At 43.2% G+C, this 18,640-nt stretch overlaps 1 protein-coding gene across 1 annotated transcript in view; it reads right to left on the bottom strand.

Moving 5' to 3' along the window:
* The window catches only part of ICE2 (interactor of little elongation complex ELL subunit 2), a 74,660-nt gene that overhangs the window by 41,683 nt on the left and 14,337 nt on the right, over positions 1–18,640 (bottom strand). Inside the window, exons 5-8 of the mRNA XM_067471238.1 lie at positions 16,226–16,360; positions 13,693–13,818; positions 10,824–10,983; positions 3,786–3,955 (exon numbers count right to left, since the gene is read on the bottom strand). Of these exons, the coding sequence (XP_067327339.1) occupies positions 3,786–3,955; positions 10,824–10,983; positions 13,693–13,818; positions 16,226–16,360 (591 nt within the window). The remainder of the gene's footprint in view (positions 1–3,785; positions 3,956–10,823; positions 10,984–13,692; positions 13,819–16,225; positions 16,361–18,640) is intronic.

Below are 18,640 nucleotides of genomic sequence, written 5' to 3'. Positions count from 1 at the left end.
TAAGTCGGCGACTCATTGCGGTTTACAACATCTAAAACAACAATATTCAATTTAAAAACATAAAAACACATATAAAATACAGAATTATTGGGCCACCAATAACAATCCAAATGCATCTCGTAACTGGAATCACAATCCAAATTCGTCGTCTGTAATTACCAATCCTTAATCGTCAAAATTCGTTTCGTCGGATTATCCGAATGCTTGTTCAAACATACATGTCTTTAGTTTTTTCCGAAACGCCATCAGCGAGGGGGCTGACCTTATCTCTATAGGGAGGGTGTTCCAAAGCCGAGGGGCCACCACAGAAAAGGCTCTGTCTCTCGTTCCCGCCAGCCGCACCCTTCATGCTATGAAAACACGGCCGGAACTATGAAGACTCCCTCCTGACAATAGGATAGTTTATGGCTTGATAGGGAGCCATCTGGTTGCAGAGACTGCTTTGTAGATGTGGGAATGGAATGTAGTCACAACTTGAGATAAGGAGGGGAGAAGGGAGGAGGCGTCCAGGGGGAATGTGTTACTGGCCGTTGGCGGGAAAACTTCAGATCTCTCTTTGCATGGCTCCTGTATGGACTGAATAAACCGATATCCAAATGATCTGCTTTCTGAGTGCGTGTTTCATTCTGAGATCCCGCAGGATCTGACACAAAGTGATTTTGCTTTTAAATTGCCAGGACTTTAGCTGCTGCCTTTCAGTGGCAAGATTCCTGAATGAAGTCTGCAAACTGAATGTGTAGCAAACGAGAAGCCCTTTTTTATTACGTGTACTATGTTTTATACTCTCTGCCATGTTATGCCAATAAAGGCTTATTGTATTGTATTGTAAGAGCCACATCCACTGTTTTAGTGTGGTGAGATGTGTTCCACACTGGGCATGCATACTCAGCAGCAGAGTAGCACAGCGCAAGGGCAGATGTCTTCACTGTGTCTGGTTGTGATCCCCAGGTTGTGCCAGTCAGCTTTCGTATGATATTGTTTCTAGCACCCACTTTTTGCTTGATGTTCAGGCAGTGCTTCTTGTAGGTAAGAGCATGGTCCAGAGTGACTCCTCCCAGATATTTGGGTGCGCTGCAATGCTCCAGTGGGATTCCTTCCCCAAGAGTGAAGAGAGGGGAGGCCAGGGAACAGTTCCACCTTGTCTCCTGTGCTATTTTAATATGCTCTGTGCATAATGAGTACCTTAAAAACAAAAGAACCAATGAATGAAATCACACTAAATTTGGCAACAAAACGTCTCACAACACAAGGAGTGACCATCGCTCAAAAAATTATGATTTTCTCATTTGGGAGTTGTAGTTGCTGGGATTTATAGTTATATAATTCAAGTGGTGTTCAGTTTTGGGATTTTTATTTTCCAAAATAAGCCCCTGCTTCCTTTACAAGGACCAACCCCCAGAATCATAGAATCCTAGAGTTGGAAGAGGCCATCCAGTCCAACCCCATTCTGCCAAGAAGCAGGAATATTGCATTCAAATCACCCCTGACAGATGGCCATCCAGCCTCTGTTTCAAAGCTTCCAAAGAAGGAGCCTCCACCACGCTCCGGGGCAGAGAGTTCCACTGCTGAACGGCTCTCACAGTCAGGAAGTTCTTCCTTATGTTCAGATGGAATCTCCTCTCTTGTAGTTTGAAGCCATTCTTCCATTGCGTCCTAGTCTCCAGGGAAGCAGAAAGGAAGCTTGCTCCCTCCTCCTCCCTGTGGCTTCCTCTCACATATTTATACATGGCTATCATATCTCCGGAGCCCCCGGTGGTGCAGTGGGTTAAAGCACTGAGCTGCTGAGCTTGTTGATCGAAAGGTTGCAGGTTCGATTCTGGGGAGCGGCATGAGCTTCCGCTGTCAGCCCTAGCTTCTGCCAACCTAGCAGCTCGAAAACATGCAAATGTGAGTAGATCAATAGGTACCGCTCCGGCGAGAAGGTAACGGCGCTCCATGCAGTCATGCTGGCCACATGACCTTGGAGGTGTCTACGGACAACGCTGGCTCTTCGGCTTAGAAATGGGGATGAGCACCACACCCCAGAGTCAGACATGACTGGACTTAATGTCAGGGGACTACCTTTACCTTTACCTTATCATATCTCCTCTCAGCCTTCTCTTCTTCAGGCTAAACATGCCCAGCTCCTTAAGCCGCTCCTCATAGGGCTTGTTCTCCAGACCCTTGATCATTTGAGTCAGCCTCCTCTGGACACATTCCAGCTTAGAGTCAATATCTCTCTTGAATTGTGGTGCTCAGAATTGGACACAATATTCCAGGTGTGGTCTCACCAAAGCGGAATAGAGAATGGGGAGCATGACTTCCCTAGATCTGGACACTAGGCTCCTCTTGATGCAGGCCAAAATCCCATTGGCTTTTTTTTGCCGCCACATCACATTGTTGGCTCATATTTAACTGGTTGTCCACGAGGACTCCAAGATCTCGTTGGACTAGTTGAAGCTTCTGAGCAGTCTTCAAAGGCAACCCCACGTAGAGTGCATTGCAGTAGTCTATCCTAGAGAGCGTGGACCACCGTGGTCAAGTCTGACTTCCTAAGGTCACATTGTTGGCTATTGTTTAGCTTGTTGTCCACAAGGACCCCAAGATCTCTTTCACACGTCGGACATGACTGGACTTAATTTTAGGGAAAACTTTCACCTTTACTTATTATTGTTGCGGTTGTTATCATGTTATCTATGGACCAAGGGGATTGGCTACTCTTGATCTCATCCTAACAAATGCGGAGGACCTGATCGATGCGGTCGAAGTGGTAGGATCCTTAGGGGCAAGTGACCATGTGCTCCTGCAATTTGAGGTACAAAGGAAGGCCGAAACTAAGACAAGTCAAACCCGCATTTTGGACTTTAGGAGAGCTGATTTCCAAAAAATGAAGGAAACGCTGAGCAGCATTCATTGGACACAGATACTAAAAGACAAGGGAGTTACGGATGGATGGGAATTTCTCAAGAGTGAAATACTCAAGGCGCAATTGCAAACCGTGCCAACAAAGAGAAAAAATAGGACAAGTGCAAAGAAGCCAGAATGGATGTCCAAAGAACTTCTAACTGTGCTAAGACACAAAAGAGACACGCACAAGAAGTGGAAAAAGGGAGAAATCACCAAAGAAGAATTCAAACAAATAGCCAACACCTGTAGGGAAAAGGTCCGCAAGGCTAAAGCACAAAATGAGCTCAGGCTTATCATTAAAAACAATAAAAAGGGCTTCTTTTCTTATGTCAGTAGAAAAAGGAAAAACAATGAGGTGGTAGGGCCTCTTCGAGGAGAAGATGGGGCAATGCTGACAGGGGATGATAGGGAAAAGGCAGAACTACTTAATGCCTTCTTTGCGAAACAATGGCTTCAAACTAAAAGAAAGGAGATTCCATCTGAACATGATGAAGAACTTCCTGACTGTGAGAGCCATTCAGCAGTGGAACTCCCTGCCCCGGAGTGTGGTGGAGGCTCCTTCTTTGGAAGGTTTTCAACAGAAGCTGGATGGCCATCTGTCAGGGGTGATTTGAATGCAATATTCCTTCTTCTTGGCAGAATGGGGTTGGACTGGATGGCCCAGGAGGTCTCTTCCAACTCTTTGATTCTATGATTCTATGATTCTAAGAGGGAGGCGGGATGAAAGGACACAAAGGAATCTATGAATGAATGTGAAAAAAATAATGCCATGTGGCTGGCGAGACAAAAGGGAAATCTCAAGCCAGCCTGATCTATTGTGCTTCGACTGGATGGCCCATGAGGTCTCTTCCAACTCTTTGATTCTATTATTCTTATTGAGGACTAAAAGCACAACTCACCGGGTTCTCTGGGAGCCTGTCCAAGACTGCCGCATGGGCCAAAACCGTGGATTGTTTCGTTGTGTGAAAACTGGCCAGGGATTCATGGAAAACCTGATTCTTCTCTCGGACGGTCATCTCTTTCTTTGGGAGAGGGGGGTCGATGTAGACCACTTTAACAGGTTTGCGGCCTGGAAAGAGAAATGCATATTATTAACTTTTGCTGGAGTTGCGAAAAGGATGCATTCAGCAGGGCTTCCTGCTACCTCCACTCCCTCCTTTTGATTCAAATACATCCGAAAGCACATTACAGCGTATTTCTGTAGTGATGAAAACCACTTCCCTTCCGCCATAAACTGGTACCACTTTTCAAATGTCATTGTGACATTACACCATGTCATGCTATGAATTTATCTGGGAAATTTCTATATCGGCTTTTTCCAAGGACTCAACAGTTAAAATCTATAGAAATAAAAATGTAATGTTCGTTTGTGGGATGAACAGAACTCAAAAACCACTGGACAAATTGACACCAAATTTGGACCCAATAAACCTATCATAAAACCACTGAAAAATACAGCAGAAGGGACTTAAAAAGCCAAAAAACAAACAGAAAATTACAACGCATGAGCATAACCACATATGTACACAAACACACATATATGCACACACAAGAGACATACACAGAGAGGGGGAAGGAAGGAAGGAAGGAAGGAAGGAATGAGAGAAGGAGGGAGAGAAAGAAGGAAAGAAAGAAAGGTAAAGAAGGAAATAAAAAAGTGAAAGAGGGAAGGAAGGAGAGAAGGAACGAAAGAGAGAAAGAGGAAGGAAGGAAGGAAGGAAGGAAGGAGAGAAGGAGGGAGAGAAAGAGGGAAAGGAGAGAAGGAAAGAAAGAAAGGTAAAGAAGGAAATAAAAAAGTGAAAGAGGGAAGGAAGGAGAGAAGGAACGAAAGAGAGAAAGAGGAAGGAAGGAAGGAAGGAAGGAAGGAAGGAAGGAAGGAAGGAGAGAAGGAGGGAGAGAAAGAGGGAAAGGAGAGAAGGAAAGAAAGAAAGGTAGAGAAGGAAATAAAAAAGTGAAAAAGGGAAGGAAGGAGAGAAGGAACGAAAGAGAGAAAGAGGGAGGGAAGGAGAGAAGGAACAAAAGAGAGAAAGAGGGAGGGAAGGAAGGAAGGAAGGAGAGACGGAGGGAGAGAAAGAGGGAAAGGAGAGAAGGAAAGAAAGAAAGAAAGAAAGAAAGAAAGAAAGAGAGAGAAGGAAATAAAGTGAAAGAAAGAAGGAAGGAGAGAAGGAACGAAAGAGAGAAAGAGGGAGGGAGGGAAGGAAGGAAGGAGAGACGGAGGGAGAGAAAGAGGGAAAGGAGAGAAGGAAAGAAAGAAAGAAAGAAAGAAAGAGAGAGAAGGAAATAAAAAAGTGAAAGAGGGAAGGAAGGAGAGAAGGAACGAAAGAGAGAAAGAGGGAGGGAGGGAGGTAAGGAAGGAAGGAAGGAAGGAGAGAAGGAGGGAGAGAAAGAGGGAAAGGAGAGAAGGAAGGAAAGAAAGAAAGGTAGAGAAGGAAATAAAAAAGTGAAAAAGGGAAGGAAGGAGAGAAGGAACGAAAGAGAGAAAGAGGGAGGGAAGGAAGGAAAGAGACAAGGAAGGATAGAACCAAAGAGCAAAGCAAGCGAGAAAAGAAACAAGTAGAGAAGGAAGAAAGAAGGAGGGAAAGAAAAAGAGGGAAGGAAGGAGAGAAAGAAAGAAGGAGAGAAAGAGGGAGGAAAGGTTGGCCACAGCAATGCGTGGCGGGTACAGCTAGTCTATATAAATAAAAATGTAATGTTCGTTTGTGCTACCATCAGAACTCCAAAACCACTGGGGGAATTGACACCAAATTTGCACACAAGACACCTAACAAATTGGACTGTCCTCCACTCAAAAAAAAAATATAATTTTGTCATTTGGGAATTGTCGTTGCTGGGATTTATAGTTTACCTACAATCAAAGAGCATTCTGAACTCTACCAATGATGGAATTGGACCAAACTTAGCACACAGGGCTCCCATGACCAACAGAAAAAACTGGAAAGGTTTTGTGGCATTGACCTTGAGTTTGGGAAGTATAGTTCACCCACATCCAGAGAGCACTGTGGACTCAAACAATGGTGGATCTGGACCAAACTTGGCAGGAATATTCCATATGCCCAAATATGGACACAGATGGAGTTTGGGGAAAATAGACCTTGATATTTGGGAGTTGTCATTACTGGGATTTATAGTTCACCTACAATCAAAGAGCATTCTGAACTCCACCAATGTTGTAATTGAACCAAACTTGGTACACAAAACTCCCATGACTAACATAGGCATTGATGGGCATTGACCTTGAGTTTGGGAGTTGTAGTTCACCTACATCCACAGATCACTGTGGACTCAAACAATGATGGATCTGGATCAAACTCTACACGAATACTTAATATGCCCAAATACGAACACTGGTGGAGTTTGGGGAAAATAGAATCTTGACATTTGGGAGTTGTAGTTGCTGTGATTTATAGTTCACCTACAATCACAGAGCATTCTGAACCCCACCAAAGATGGGATTGGGCCAAACCTCCCACACAGAACCCCCATGACCACCAGAGTGGGCCACAGCAACGTGTGGCAGGGAGCGGCTAGTCTATATAAATAAAAATGTAATGTTTGTTTGTGGGATTAACAGAACTCAAAAACCACTGGACGAATTGACACCAAATTTGGACACAAGGCACCTCTCAGGCCAACAAATGACCATCACTCATAAAAACACTGAAAAACACAGCGGAAGAGACTTAAAAAGCCAAAAAACAAACAAAAAAATTACAATGCATGTGCAAAACCCCACATGTACACAAACACACATATATACACATATACAGAAATATATACACACATATATGCACACACAAAACACATACACAGAAAGGGGGAAGGAAGGAAGGAAGTAAGGAAAGAAGGAAGGAAGGAAAGAAGGAAAGAAAGGTAGAGAAGGAAATAAAAAAAGTGAAAGAGGGAAGGAAGGAGAGAAGGAACGAAAGAGAGAAAGAGGGAGGGAAGGAAGGAAGGAAAAAGACAAGGAAGGGTGGAACCAAAGAGCAAAGGAAGCGAGAAAAGAAACAGGTAGACAAAGAAGGAAGGAAGAAGAAGGGAAAGAAAAAGAGGGAAGGAAGGAAAGAGGGAGGGAAGGAAGGAGAGAAAGAAAGAAAGAAGGGGAGAAAGAGGGAGGGAAGGTTGGCCACAGCAATGCGTGGCGGGTACAGCTAGTCTATATAAATAAAAATGTAATGTTCGTTTGTGGGACTAACACAACTCAAAAACCACAGGACGAATTGACACCAAATTTGGACACAAGACACCTAACAATCCAATGTATGTCCTTCACTCAAAAAATTGAATTTTGTCATTTGGGAGTTGTAGTTGCTGGGATTTATAGTTCACCTACAATCAAAGAGCACTCTGAACTCCACCAACAATGGAATTGAACCAAACTTGGCACACAAAAATGATGGAATTGAACTCTAATGACAAACAGAGAATACTAGAAGGGTTTTCTGGGCATTGACCTTGACTTTTGGAGTTGTAGTTCACCTCCATCCAGAGAGCACTATGGACTCAAACAATGATGGATCTGGACCAAACTTGGCAGGAATACTCAATATGCCCAAATATGAACACAGATGGAGTTTGGGGAAAATAGACCTTGATATTTGGGAGTTGTAGATACTGGGGTTTATAGTTCACCTAAAATCAAAGAGCATTCTGAACACCACCAATGTTGGAATTGAACCAAACTTGGTACACAGAACTCCCATGACTAACATGGGCATTGATGGGCATTGACCTTGAGTTTGGGAGTTGTAGTTTACTCCATCCAGAGAGCACTGTGGACTCAAACGATGACGGATCTGGATCAAACTTGGCACTAATACTCTATATGCCCAACTAGGAACACAGATGGAGTTTGGGGAAAATAGATCCCAGTAAGTTGGCCTTCTGCTGCTGGCAGATGGTAATTTTGTCAGCGCCAATTGTGTTTAAGTGCAGGTCAAGATCTTTAGGCACTGCATCCAGTGTGCCGATCACCACTGGGACCACCTTGACTGGCTTGTGCCAGTCTTTGCAGTTTGATCTTTAAATCCTATTATTATTATTATTATTATTATTATTATTATCATTATCATTATCATTATCATTATTACACTATGTAGCATGGTTTTTGTATCATTACCTAATTGGTTCTATCAGAAAAACATGTGAAATTTTTATTAAACTACCAAAAGTTTGTCTTCGCGGGAAGAACATCGTACAACATATTTTGCTCTATGTATTGTCGAAGGCTTTCATGGCCGGAATCACTGGGTTGTTGCAGGTTTTTTCGGGCTATATGGCCATGTTCTAGAGGCATTCTCTCCTGACGTTTCGCCTGCATCTATGGCAAGCATCCTCAGAGGTTGTGAGGTCTGTTGGAACGAGGAAAATGAGTTTATATATCTGTGGAATGACCAGGGTGGGACAAAGCACTCTTGTCTGTTGGAGCTAGGCGTGAATATTTCAACTGACCACCTTGATTAGCATTTCATGGCCTGGCAGTGCCTGGGGCAATCTTTTGTTGAGAGGTGATTCAATGTCCCTGATTTGTTTTCCTTCTGCTGTATTGCTGTTTTAATTTTAGAGTTTTTTAATACTGGTAGCCAGATTTTGGGAGCTGTTAACTCGAGGCGAGTGATGGCCTTGATTGAATAGCCTTGCAGCTTCAAAGCCTGGCTGTTTCCTGCCTGGGGGAATCCTTTCTTGGGAGGTGTTAACTCGTCTGTTGGAGGCAAGTGATAGCCTTGATTAGCATTGAATAGCCTTGCAGCTTCAAAGCCTGGCTGCTTCCTGCCTGGGGGAATCCTTTCTTGGGAGGTGTTAACTGGTCTGTTGGAGGCAAGTGATAGCCTTGATTAGCATTGAATAGCCTTGTGGCTTCAAAGCCTGGCTGCTTCCTGCCTGGGGGAATCCTTTATTGGGAAGTGTTAACTGATCTGTTGGAGGCAAGTGATGGCCTTGATTAGCATTGAATAGCCTTGCAGCTTCAAAGCCTGGCTGCTTCCTGCCTGGGGGAATCCTTTCTTGGGAGGTGTTAACTGGTCTGTTGGAGGCAAGTGATGGCCTTGATTAGCATTGAATAGCCTTGCAGCTTCAAAGCCTGGCTGCTTCCTGCCTGGGGCAAGCATCCTCAGAGGTAGTGAGGTCTGTTGGAACTAGGAAAATGGGTTTATATATCTGTGGAAAGATCAGGGTGGGACAAAGGACTCTTGTCTGTTGGAGCTAGGCGTGAATATTTCAACTGACCACCTTGATTAGCATTTGATGGCCTGGCAGTGCCTGGGGCAATCTTTTGTTGAGAGGTGATTCGATGTCCCTGATTGTTTTCCCTCTGTTGTTTTGCTGTTGTAATTTTAGAGTTTTTTTAAATAATGGTAGCCAGATTTTGTTCATTTTCATGGTTGCTCTAGTTTTTCAGTGAATAATCCATCTTTGAGTCTCAACCAATTCAACATAGTTGAAAGTCTCTGGAGTAGAACAACTACTTTCAAAGGAAGGACCACACAATTAAACAGGAAATAACACTTTCAAACCAGGAACAGAACAGTTTTCACATTTAGTTACATAGTGCTATCAATCACTTCATTTCTTTTGTCCTTGAAATAATGAGCTGCACTCTTTATTGAATAATGTTACTGTGTTTTAGATTTATTACAGTATTTTAGCTTTATTAGATTCTTATCATGTTGGTGTATATTTGATTGCTCTGGATGGATCATATTTTATTTATTGTATTTGTTCTGTTGCTATAAGCTATTGGCTATTGCTCATTTATTTTTTTTCTGGCATTGAATGTATTGTTGAAGGCTTTCATGGCCGGAATCACTGGTTGCTGTGAGTTTTCCGGGCTGTCTGGCCATGTTCCAGAAGCATCCTCTCCTGACGTTTCACCTGCATCTATGGCAGGCATCCTCAAGAGGTTGTGAGGTCTGTTGCAAACTAGGAAAATGGGGTTTATATATCTGTGGAATGATGTCCAGCCTTGAGTATCCTCAGGGAGATAGGGTGTTTTATTATTATTATTGAACATCAAACAAAAAGTGGGTGCTAGAAACAACATCATACAAAAGCTGACTGGCACAACCTGGGGATCACAACCAGACACAGTGAAGACATCTGCCCTTGCGCTATGCTACTCTGCTGCTGAGTATGCATGCCCAGTGTGGAACACATCTCACCACACTAAAACAGTAGATGTGGCTCTTAATGAGACATGCCGCATTATCACAGGGTGTCTGCGCCCCACACCACTGGAGAAATTACACTGCTTAGCCGGTATTGCACCATCTGACATCCGCCGGGAAGTAGCAGCCAATAGTGAAAGAACCAAGGCAGAGACATCTCCAGCTCATCCCTTGTTTGGGTATCAGCCAGCACGTCAACAACTTAAATCAAGACATAGTTTTCTTAGATCTACAGAGACACTCGCTGGAACACCCCAGCAAGCGAGAGTCCAAAAGTGGCAGGCCCAAACCCAGCACCTCAATTCATGGGTGATACCAGATGAGAGACTCCCCCCTGGGCACACAGAAGATTGGGCGACTTGGAAGGCGCTGAACAGACTGCGCTCTGGCACCACGAGATGCAGAGCCAACCTTCAGAAATGGGGCTACGGGGTGGAATCCTCGGCATGCGAGTGCGGAGAAGAGCAAACCACTGACCACCTGCTGCAATGCACCCTGAGCCCTGCCACATGCACGATGGAGGACCTTCTTGCGGCAACCCCAGAGGCACTCCAAGTGGCCAGATACTGGTCAAAGGACATTTAACCAAATACCAAATCTGCAAAATCTGTGTGGTTTTTTCCCCCTTTTTTCTTTTTCTTTCTAATCTCTGTGTTTGTTTTGCTCTGTTAGAATTGTAATACAATGGTTGATGATGACACGATAAATAAATAAAATATTATTATTATTATTATTATTATTATTATTATTCCAAATTCCACAGGAACAGACACTTACCTGGAACCGAAAGCATTTTCACAGAAACGGGGAGCTCCCATTGTTCCTTATAATCCAGGCCGTGATTGTTCAGCAAAGTATATAACGATTCGGCGGTGAGGACCACCTGAGGACAGTATTTCGCCGCAAGTTTTTCAGCATTGGCATCTGTGCTCACATCCTTTAAAAAGATAAATAAATAGGGAGGGAACGAAAGAAGGAAACAAAATACATTCCAACTAGCTGTCCCCTGATGGCAACTACTGGATGACATATGTTTTGTATCAGAAACTAGAGCTGATGTGGTCTATCCAATACAATTTCCTGAACCAGCACCCCAAATAAACAAACCCAATCTAAAGTTGGCCAAAAAAAAATTATGAAAGAAACTCAAAGGAATTATCAATATGAAAGCGACGATAATAATAAAAAGAAAAGAGAAATGTGGCGTTTCCACAACCTGGGGGGGACCTGGAAGTACTACACATCCCCCTACCCTTTGACATATTTTATTTAATTTATTTATTTTTATTTTTATTCTTCTTTTCTCTCTTTTCCTACTTTACTAAAAAATTATTGTTCCCACTCTTTTTATGTACACAAGCTGAAAATAACTACCTTTATAATTACTTGCTTTTCCTTTTTCTTCGTTCCTACTCTCAAGGAACAATTTTTTTATCTATGTATATAATAAAAGTCAGTGTTCGTATGTGGAGGAAGGACGGGAGGTGTATGTGGCAGCGTTCCAATTGGCTGCCGCCGTGGTACAATTTGCATATGGTCTCTGATTGGCCACCGGAACATTCCGAGGTAGCAGCGGGAAAAGGAAAGGGGCCTGAGGCTGTCAGGAATGGTTGGAGTTGAAGTCGAAAACACTTTGTGGCCCCTCAAAAAGGACAGAACAAGACCAAACCTGGCACACAGACCTCCTGCCTCAAGACCCACTCAACATCCTGGTGCAGTTTGAGGGAGGATGGGACTTGCAGTACTTTAACTCACTTCCTTAGAGCACTGTGGTCCACACCAAGGACGGATCAGGACCAAACTTGGCACACAGAGACCCAATGGCCCACTTTACAACCTGGTGCAGTTTAGGGCAGGATGGGCCATGAATGATAGGATTTGCAGTACCTTCACCCAATTCACATTGTAGCCCCTACAAATTACAGACCAGGCCCAAACTTGGCACACAGAGTACTCATGACCCACTCTACATCCTGATGCAGTTATAAGATGGATGGACCATGGATGATGGGACTTGCAGTACCTTTACTCAATTACTGAAACCACTGCCACCCTCATCCAATGACTGATCAAGACCAAACTTGACACACAGAGCCCCCATGACCCACTCTACATCCTGCTGCAGTATGGAGGAGGGTGGACCATGGATGATGGGACTTGCAGTACCTTCACTCAATTACTGAAACCACTGCCACCCTCATCCAATGACTGATCAAGACCAAACTTGACACACAGAGCCCCCATGACCCACTCTACATCCTGCTGCAATATGGAGGAGGGTGGACCATGGATGATGGGACTTGCAGTACCTTCACTCAATTACTGGAACCACTGCCGCCCTCATCCAATGACTGATCAAGACCAAATTTGGCACACAGAGCCCCCATGACCCACTCTGTTAGACACAGAGCCCCCATAACCCACTCTACATCCTGCTGCAGCATGGAGGAGGGTGGACCATGGATGATGGGACTCGCAGTACCTTCACTCAATTACTGAAACCACTGCCACCCTCATCCAATGACCAATAAAGACCAAACTTGGCATACAGAACCTCCATTGCCCACTTTCTCTAATAACCCAGGCAGTGCCGGGTCCCCCAGCTAGTTCTTAATAAAAATAACTTTAAAAAAAAATAAAGTTGGCCAGAAACTGTTTCGCAACCTTTTGGTACTAATGTTGGGGAGTGGTCCCTGGTCAAAAAAAGGTTGGGAACCACTGCTGTAGATGAACTCTAAGTAGAACCCCAGGTCTCGGTGGTGGCCGGGAGAGCTTATGCACAATTAAAACTTGTGCACCAGTTGCACCCGTACCTTGGGAAGTCTGATCTGGCCACAGTAGTCCATGCTATTGTTACACCCCGAATAGACTACTGCAACGCACTCTACGTGGGGTTGCCCTTGAAGACTGTTCAGAAACTTCCAACTGGTCCAGTGAGCGGCAGCCAGATTACTCACCAGAACGTCATACAGGGAGCACACCCTCCGCCCTGCTGTTTCAGCTGCACTGGCTGCCAGTTCAGTTCCGAGCACAATTCAAGTTTGTGCTGGTTTTGGCCTACAAAACCCTGTACGGTTCCGGTCCAGTGTATCTGTCCGAACGTATCTCCCTCTACGTCCCACCTCGGAGTTTGAGATCATCTGGGGAGGCCCTGCTCTCGACCCCACCGCTATCACAAGTGAGGTGGGTGGGGACGAGGAGCAGGGCCTTCTCGGTTGTGGCCCCTCACCTGTGGAATTCACTCCCGGGGGAAATTAGGGCAGGAGGAAAGTAAAGATGTGGTTGTGGGACCAGGCCTTTGGGCAATCTGACAACTAGATAAGGACAATCAGACGACTAGGACTGACAGGACTGACAATGTGGAATTGGAATTTGGACTATGAGATAGCGAACGCTGACCGGCAATGAGGAGTAATTAGGTTTGTATCGTTTTATTGGTTTTATTGGTTTTAGGGTTGCAATGCAGGAATTGTTGTTTAACTGTTTCAACTGTTTAATTGATGTTATTTTGTGTTACTACTGTTATGTGATGTTGGCATCGAATTGTGCCTTTGTAAGCCACCCTGAGTCCCCTTCGGGGTGAGAAGGGCCGGGTAGAAGAAACCAAAATAAATAAATTGAAGGCACAGGAATTCCATAAACTTACATTGTGCATTGCAGCAGCCCTCTGCTCCGGCGCGTCCATTCCCACATCGGCTTTACAATGACGAACAGGCAACTGGATTGAGGCCGGCAGTTTTGGAAAGTGTCTCTTAACGAGGTTCACTTTTCCCTTCAAGGAAAATAAATAGACAGGGAATTTAAGACTTTTGGCTCAGCCGCCAAATGAGAGAAGACGACATTTGATTTTTTTTCCTGTAGGATTGATAAAATGTGGCTAAAAAATTAAAGTGAGAAGTTTCACCCCAGCATCCACAGAGCCTATGAACTCGAAACTCTCACCGCAAAACCGCGAGTCTGCAGAAAGCGAACCGTGAAACAGTGAGAGAACACGGTATTATATTTTTTTTTGCCTGCCTTTTCTTGAGACTCAAGGCAAGGCATAACACATCTAATCACCTCTCAACAAAAGATTGCCCCAGGCACTGCCAGGCAATCAAATGCTAATCAAGGTGGTCAGTTGAAACCTTCACACCTAGCTCCAGCAGACAAGAGTCCTTTGTCCCACCCTGGTCATTCCACAGATATATAAACCCATTTTCCTAGTTCCAACAGACCTCACTACCTCTGAGGATGCTTGCCATAGATGTAGGCGAAACGTCAGGAGAGAATGCCTCTAGAACATGGCCATATAGCCCGAAAAAACCTACAATAACCCAGTGATTAAAATGCAGTAAAAACACAGGGCGTGAGTTTAAAGTTCACTTCTAATCTCGCTGAGTCAATGCTCTTCCTTTTTTAAATAATAGCTGTAAATACATATTTATAAAAACCAGAGCCAATTAACACATTTAATTATTATATTTGAATTCAGCATGTTAAATTTATTAAGAAACGGCATATTTTGTTTCCGCAACTGAGAAAAACTGAAAATTTGTAGAACAGTGTAGCCTGGGAGAAATTTAGAAAGGGATTTTCCTTTTAAGTAAAGCAAAGAAACAGTTAGAAGCCACCAGTTGCTTGAAACCTGGAAGCATTTGTTTAACCTTTTGAAGACAAAGAAGTTTCTGTTAATTGTTCACCAATAAAGACTTTGTTATATTTCACAAGCCTTCTAAAGACTGTTTATGGTGAAAATCCTTACGAATTTCTCTTCGGGTCCCCTGGCTTCGGGTTGGGCTAAAGTTGCACATCCTGATTTAAAAGCAATTCGTTTCAAGCCCAGCGGCTACAGAACAATATTATATGTATATACGAGGGCTGGGCGGTTTCGTTTCGTTAATTCGTAATTCGTTAAAAATTCGTAATTTTTTCTGATATTGAAGCGATAACGAACCATTCTGGAGCAACTTAAAAACGAAACGAATTTTTAAATTCGTTTCGTAAATGCTTCGGATTCATTATGTATTAGTTTCGTTATCGGTTTGAGGTCGTTTCGTTATTATTTCCGCATGTCTGGGGCAAGTTTTATAGTTGTTTTTTGTTTAATTAGTGAAAAAAAATTATAATATCACACCAACAGTCAACAACAGAGGGAGAGGGAAGCTTCAGAAGTTCCCAATGTCCCATTTGGAGGTATTTTAGAGTATTGCGCGGTCGCGTCCGCCATTAACGAATCGATTCGTTATTGTTTCGTATTTGTTTCGTTAATGTTTCGTAATTTTTTTAACATTTACGAAATTTCGTAAATATCGAACTTTTTAAAAGAAAAAATTCGGAATTCTTTTAAATATCGAAACGCAAAAAACTCCAAAAAACGAATCGATTTTAGAAACAAATTTTTCCGTTGTGACCCATTATATTATATTATCAGCATATGAAGGTATTATTACATGATGCAGTTCTATTATTATTATTTATTTATTTATTTATTACTTGCACTTATTGACCGCCACTCTCAGCCCTAGGGCGACTCGTGGCGGTGAACAACAACATAGAAAAGACAGTTTACAATAAATCAAGACAGTACACAACAATCTACTACTACATAACATATACTTATACTAAAAATCCGCTTCGTCATATCATGGGGTCATAATCGGTTTCATAGTCATAATCCATTCCGGTCATCATTTCCAATGATATAGCACTCAGTTGAAGGCCAACTCGAAAAGCCATGTTTTCAGGCTCCTACGAAAGGCCATAAGGGAGGGCGCCTGTCTAACTTCAGCAGGGAGGGCGTTCCACAGCCGGGGGGCCACCACCGAGAAGGCCCGCTCTCTCGTCCCCGCCAGGCGTGCCTGTGAGGCAGGCGGGACCGAGAGAAGGGCCTCCCCAGATGATCTCAAGGTCCTCGTGGGCTCGTAGGCCGAGATGCGGTCCGTAAGGTATTTTGGGCCGGAACCGTTTAGGGCTTTGTAGGATAACACCAGCACCTTAAATTGGGCCCGGTAGCAAATCGGCAGCCAGTGGAGCTTTATATACTTTATATTAGTAAAATAATAATAACATAGAATCTTGTTTATTCCCAACTGACGAGATTTGTGAGGGAAAATGGCCTCATACATACAATCCCATGTTAAAAAGCAAGCCAGAAAAATATCCTAAAAGTCGTATTCCTTGAACTCCCAAATACTTACCAAGGCAAGAAGGCTTTTTTCCAAGGTAAGTGTCAGCTCAGGGCTAAATTTTCCTCCCATGATGCTGGTTATTTCACACAATGTGTACGACTCTGGATACTTCTTCACACAATCGAGGCGGGAGCTTAAGAATTTCTTGGGAGGGGAAAAATATAAATATATAAATACATATAAAAATATTTGCGAGACGATTATCTTTAACAACATCTAAGAAACGTATTTAGAAAAGCACTATGTTTTGACCCGACAGAGCATCTCTCTATGTTGTGAGTCAGCTGGAACCACAGACACAGACTGATAGTGTTGTGACTCAGATGGGGTCTCAGAGTGACTCTGACGAGGATGATGGGATTCAGGTTCACAATCAGTTTCAAAATGTTCCTGTTGTCGACAATGAGGAACAGGGTGTGCAAATTCAGTTTCCCACAGCAGGGAATGATGTTTCTGATACTGAAACTAGCCAGGTGCAAACTGTCTCAGAAAAGGAGGATAGTTCTCATCCTGATAGTAAGCAGGAAGGCAATCAAGCTGACACTAAGGAGCAGCCTGACCTTGAGGAAATGGGAATCTTCGCTCGGGCTGACCGTTTGGAATTCAGAGTTTGAAGGAGTGTGAGAATAGCCAACAAGAAGGAGGTCAGAGGCCAAAGAAATGCTTTCATGTATTGCAAAGGGTATTAAGCAGTGTGTTTGAAAGCAAACCTTTGTCAAAGCGACTTTTTGCTCAACCAATCAGCTCGTGCTCGTTTGCCTGGATTATCTTGTAGTTCTTGTGTCCATGGTCTTGGGACTTTGTCATGTTCTCATAAGATTTTGTTTCGTTGGTGACTCTTGGAATCCTGCCTTACAGTGCAATGTTTTATTGATCTTTTGGAACATTACTTGCTTTTAATAACTTTTTATCTATTACTTTTCAATAAACTACAAAGACTTCAGTCTGTGTGCAGTTTTGGTGATTTCAGCAAGGTGAATCTACTCTGAAGTGCGACACTCCAATACAATTCTATGGACATTTCAATCAGATCCACGAACGTCAAACCTGATTGTATTTTAAACATGAATTTTAAACTCGCGTCTTGTGTTCATTATATTGTAATCTTTACACTGTGCATTTTCATATGTGAAAATACATTTCAGTAAGTATATTTTATATAATGTTTATTAGTCATGAGCCCAGTATTTGTCTCATTTGTTTCTTTCGTGTTTTCGTTACGTATCATTCATTGGATGGCACGAAACAGTACACCCCCCTCCTGTTCGGAAAAGTGGTGAAACGAAAGGTAAGTGGGAATGGTAACCGTTTGGTGAGCTGATTTTCAGCGCCTCTTATTTGGCATTTGGTGCACTCAGCTGTAGACCCTGTATTGGGGTTCAGCCTGCATGTGAACCTGAACCTGATTCTCTGATTGTATTTCCTGATGCAACTGAACAGGCTACTGAACATGCATGTTTCCCTGATGGTTTGGAAGATGTTGATTCTGAGGGCAGTGGCTTAGAAAGTGAAACTACACAGCTTGATGAGAATGTTTCAGAACCAAGCAGGGATAGCTCTCCAGAGGAGCTAACACCTGGCTTCCTTAATGAGGATAGAAAAGAGCAGATTTGGAAAAACAGGAGCGAATCACAGAGTCTGCGAAGGTCAAGCAGATTAAGGGAAAAGGAGGCACAGGCTTCAAAGCCTGGAGGCGTGTCCTGAAACAGTTTCTTTAGTTTTAAGTGCCTCTCCCCGGGCTGTCTCGTTAGATCAGGCATCGTTTAGACAGAGGCATTACCTTGGCAGATTTCCCGTTTCCCGTGGCCTACATCCCAAGAGGCTTCTAGTGTTCCAAGTACGGTTAGTGGTTTGCTAACAGGTTCCAGGTTTCTACAGTGTTGCTTTTGAAATTTTGATCAAGTTTATAGATATTCCTGACTGCTGAATTTTACTGTGGCTTTTTGACTTTGCATTTTCCTCTATTTTGTAACCATTTTTTCATCAATAAAAAGGGATTGTTTTTTCCCACAGTCAAGTGTGGTGGATTGTTATCTTATGGTCTCGTTTCCTGATCTGGATTGCAACACCCTGAGCAGGCCCTAACAGGGCCTACATCCGAGTGCCTCTTCCTCAGCACTCAGCTACTGGCCCTAGCACTTTGACGACAATGGACTGAAAATATTTGGGACTTTTTTTGGACACTGGACAAAAAGCTCATTCGGAAAGGCACCCGTTTTCAGGAGAGGTGCTCGAAAATGAAAACGGAGCCTTACAAATGAAACAAACCAAAATGAATAGTGATTCTGTACAAATGTATAAAACTAATGTTTATGATGATTACATGTTTTTATCTATGCTGCATTTTATTATTATTATTATTATTATTATTATTATTATTAAACGGAACTCAGGGCGGATCACAGAACAGATATATGGCAAACA

Source organism: Anolis sagrei, chromosome 9 (genome assembly GCF_037176765.1).
Source record: "Anolis sagrei isolate rAnoSag1 chromosome 9, rAnoSag1.mat, whole genome shotgun sequence".
Classification (NCBI taxonomy): Eukaryota; Metazoa; Chordata; class Lepidosauria; order Squamata; family Dactyloidae; genus Anolis; species Anolis sagrei.
This window is presented reverse-complemented; position numbering and strand designations above follow the sequence as displayed.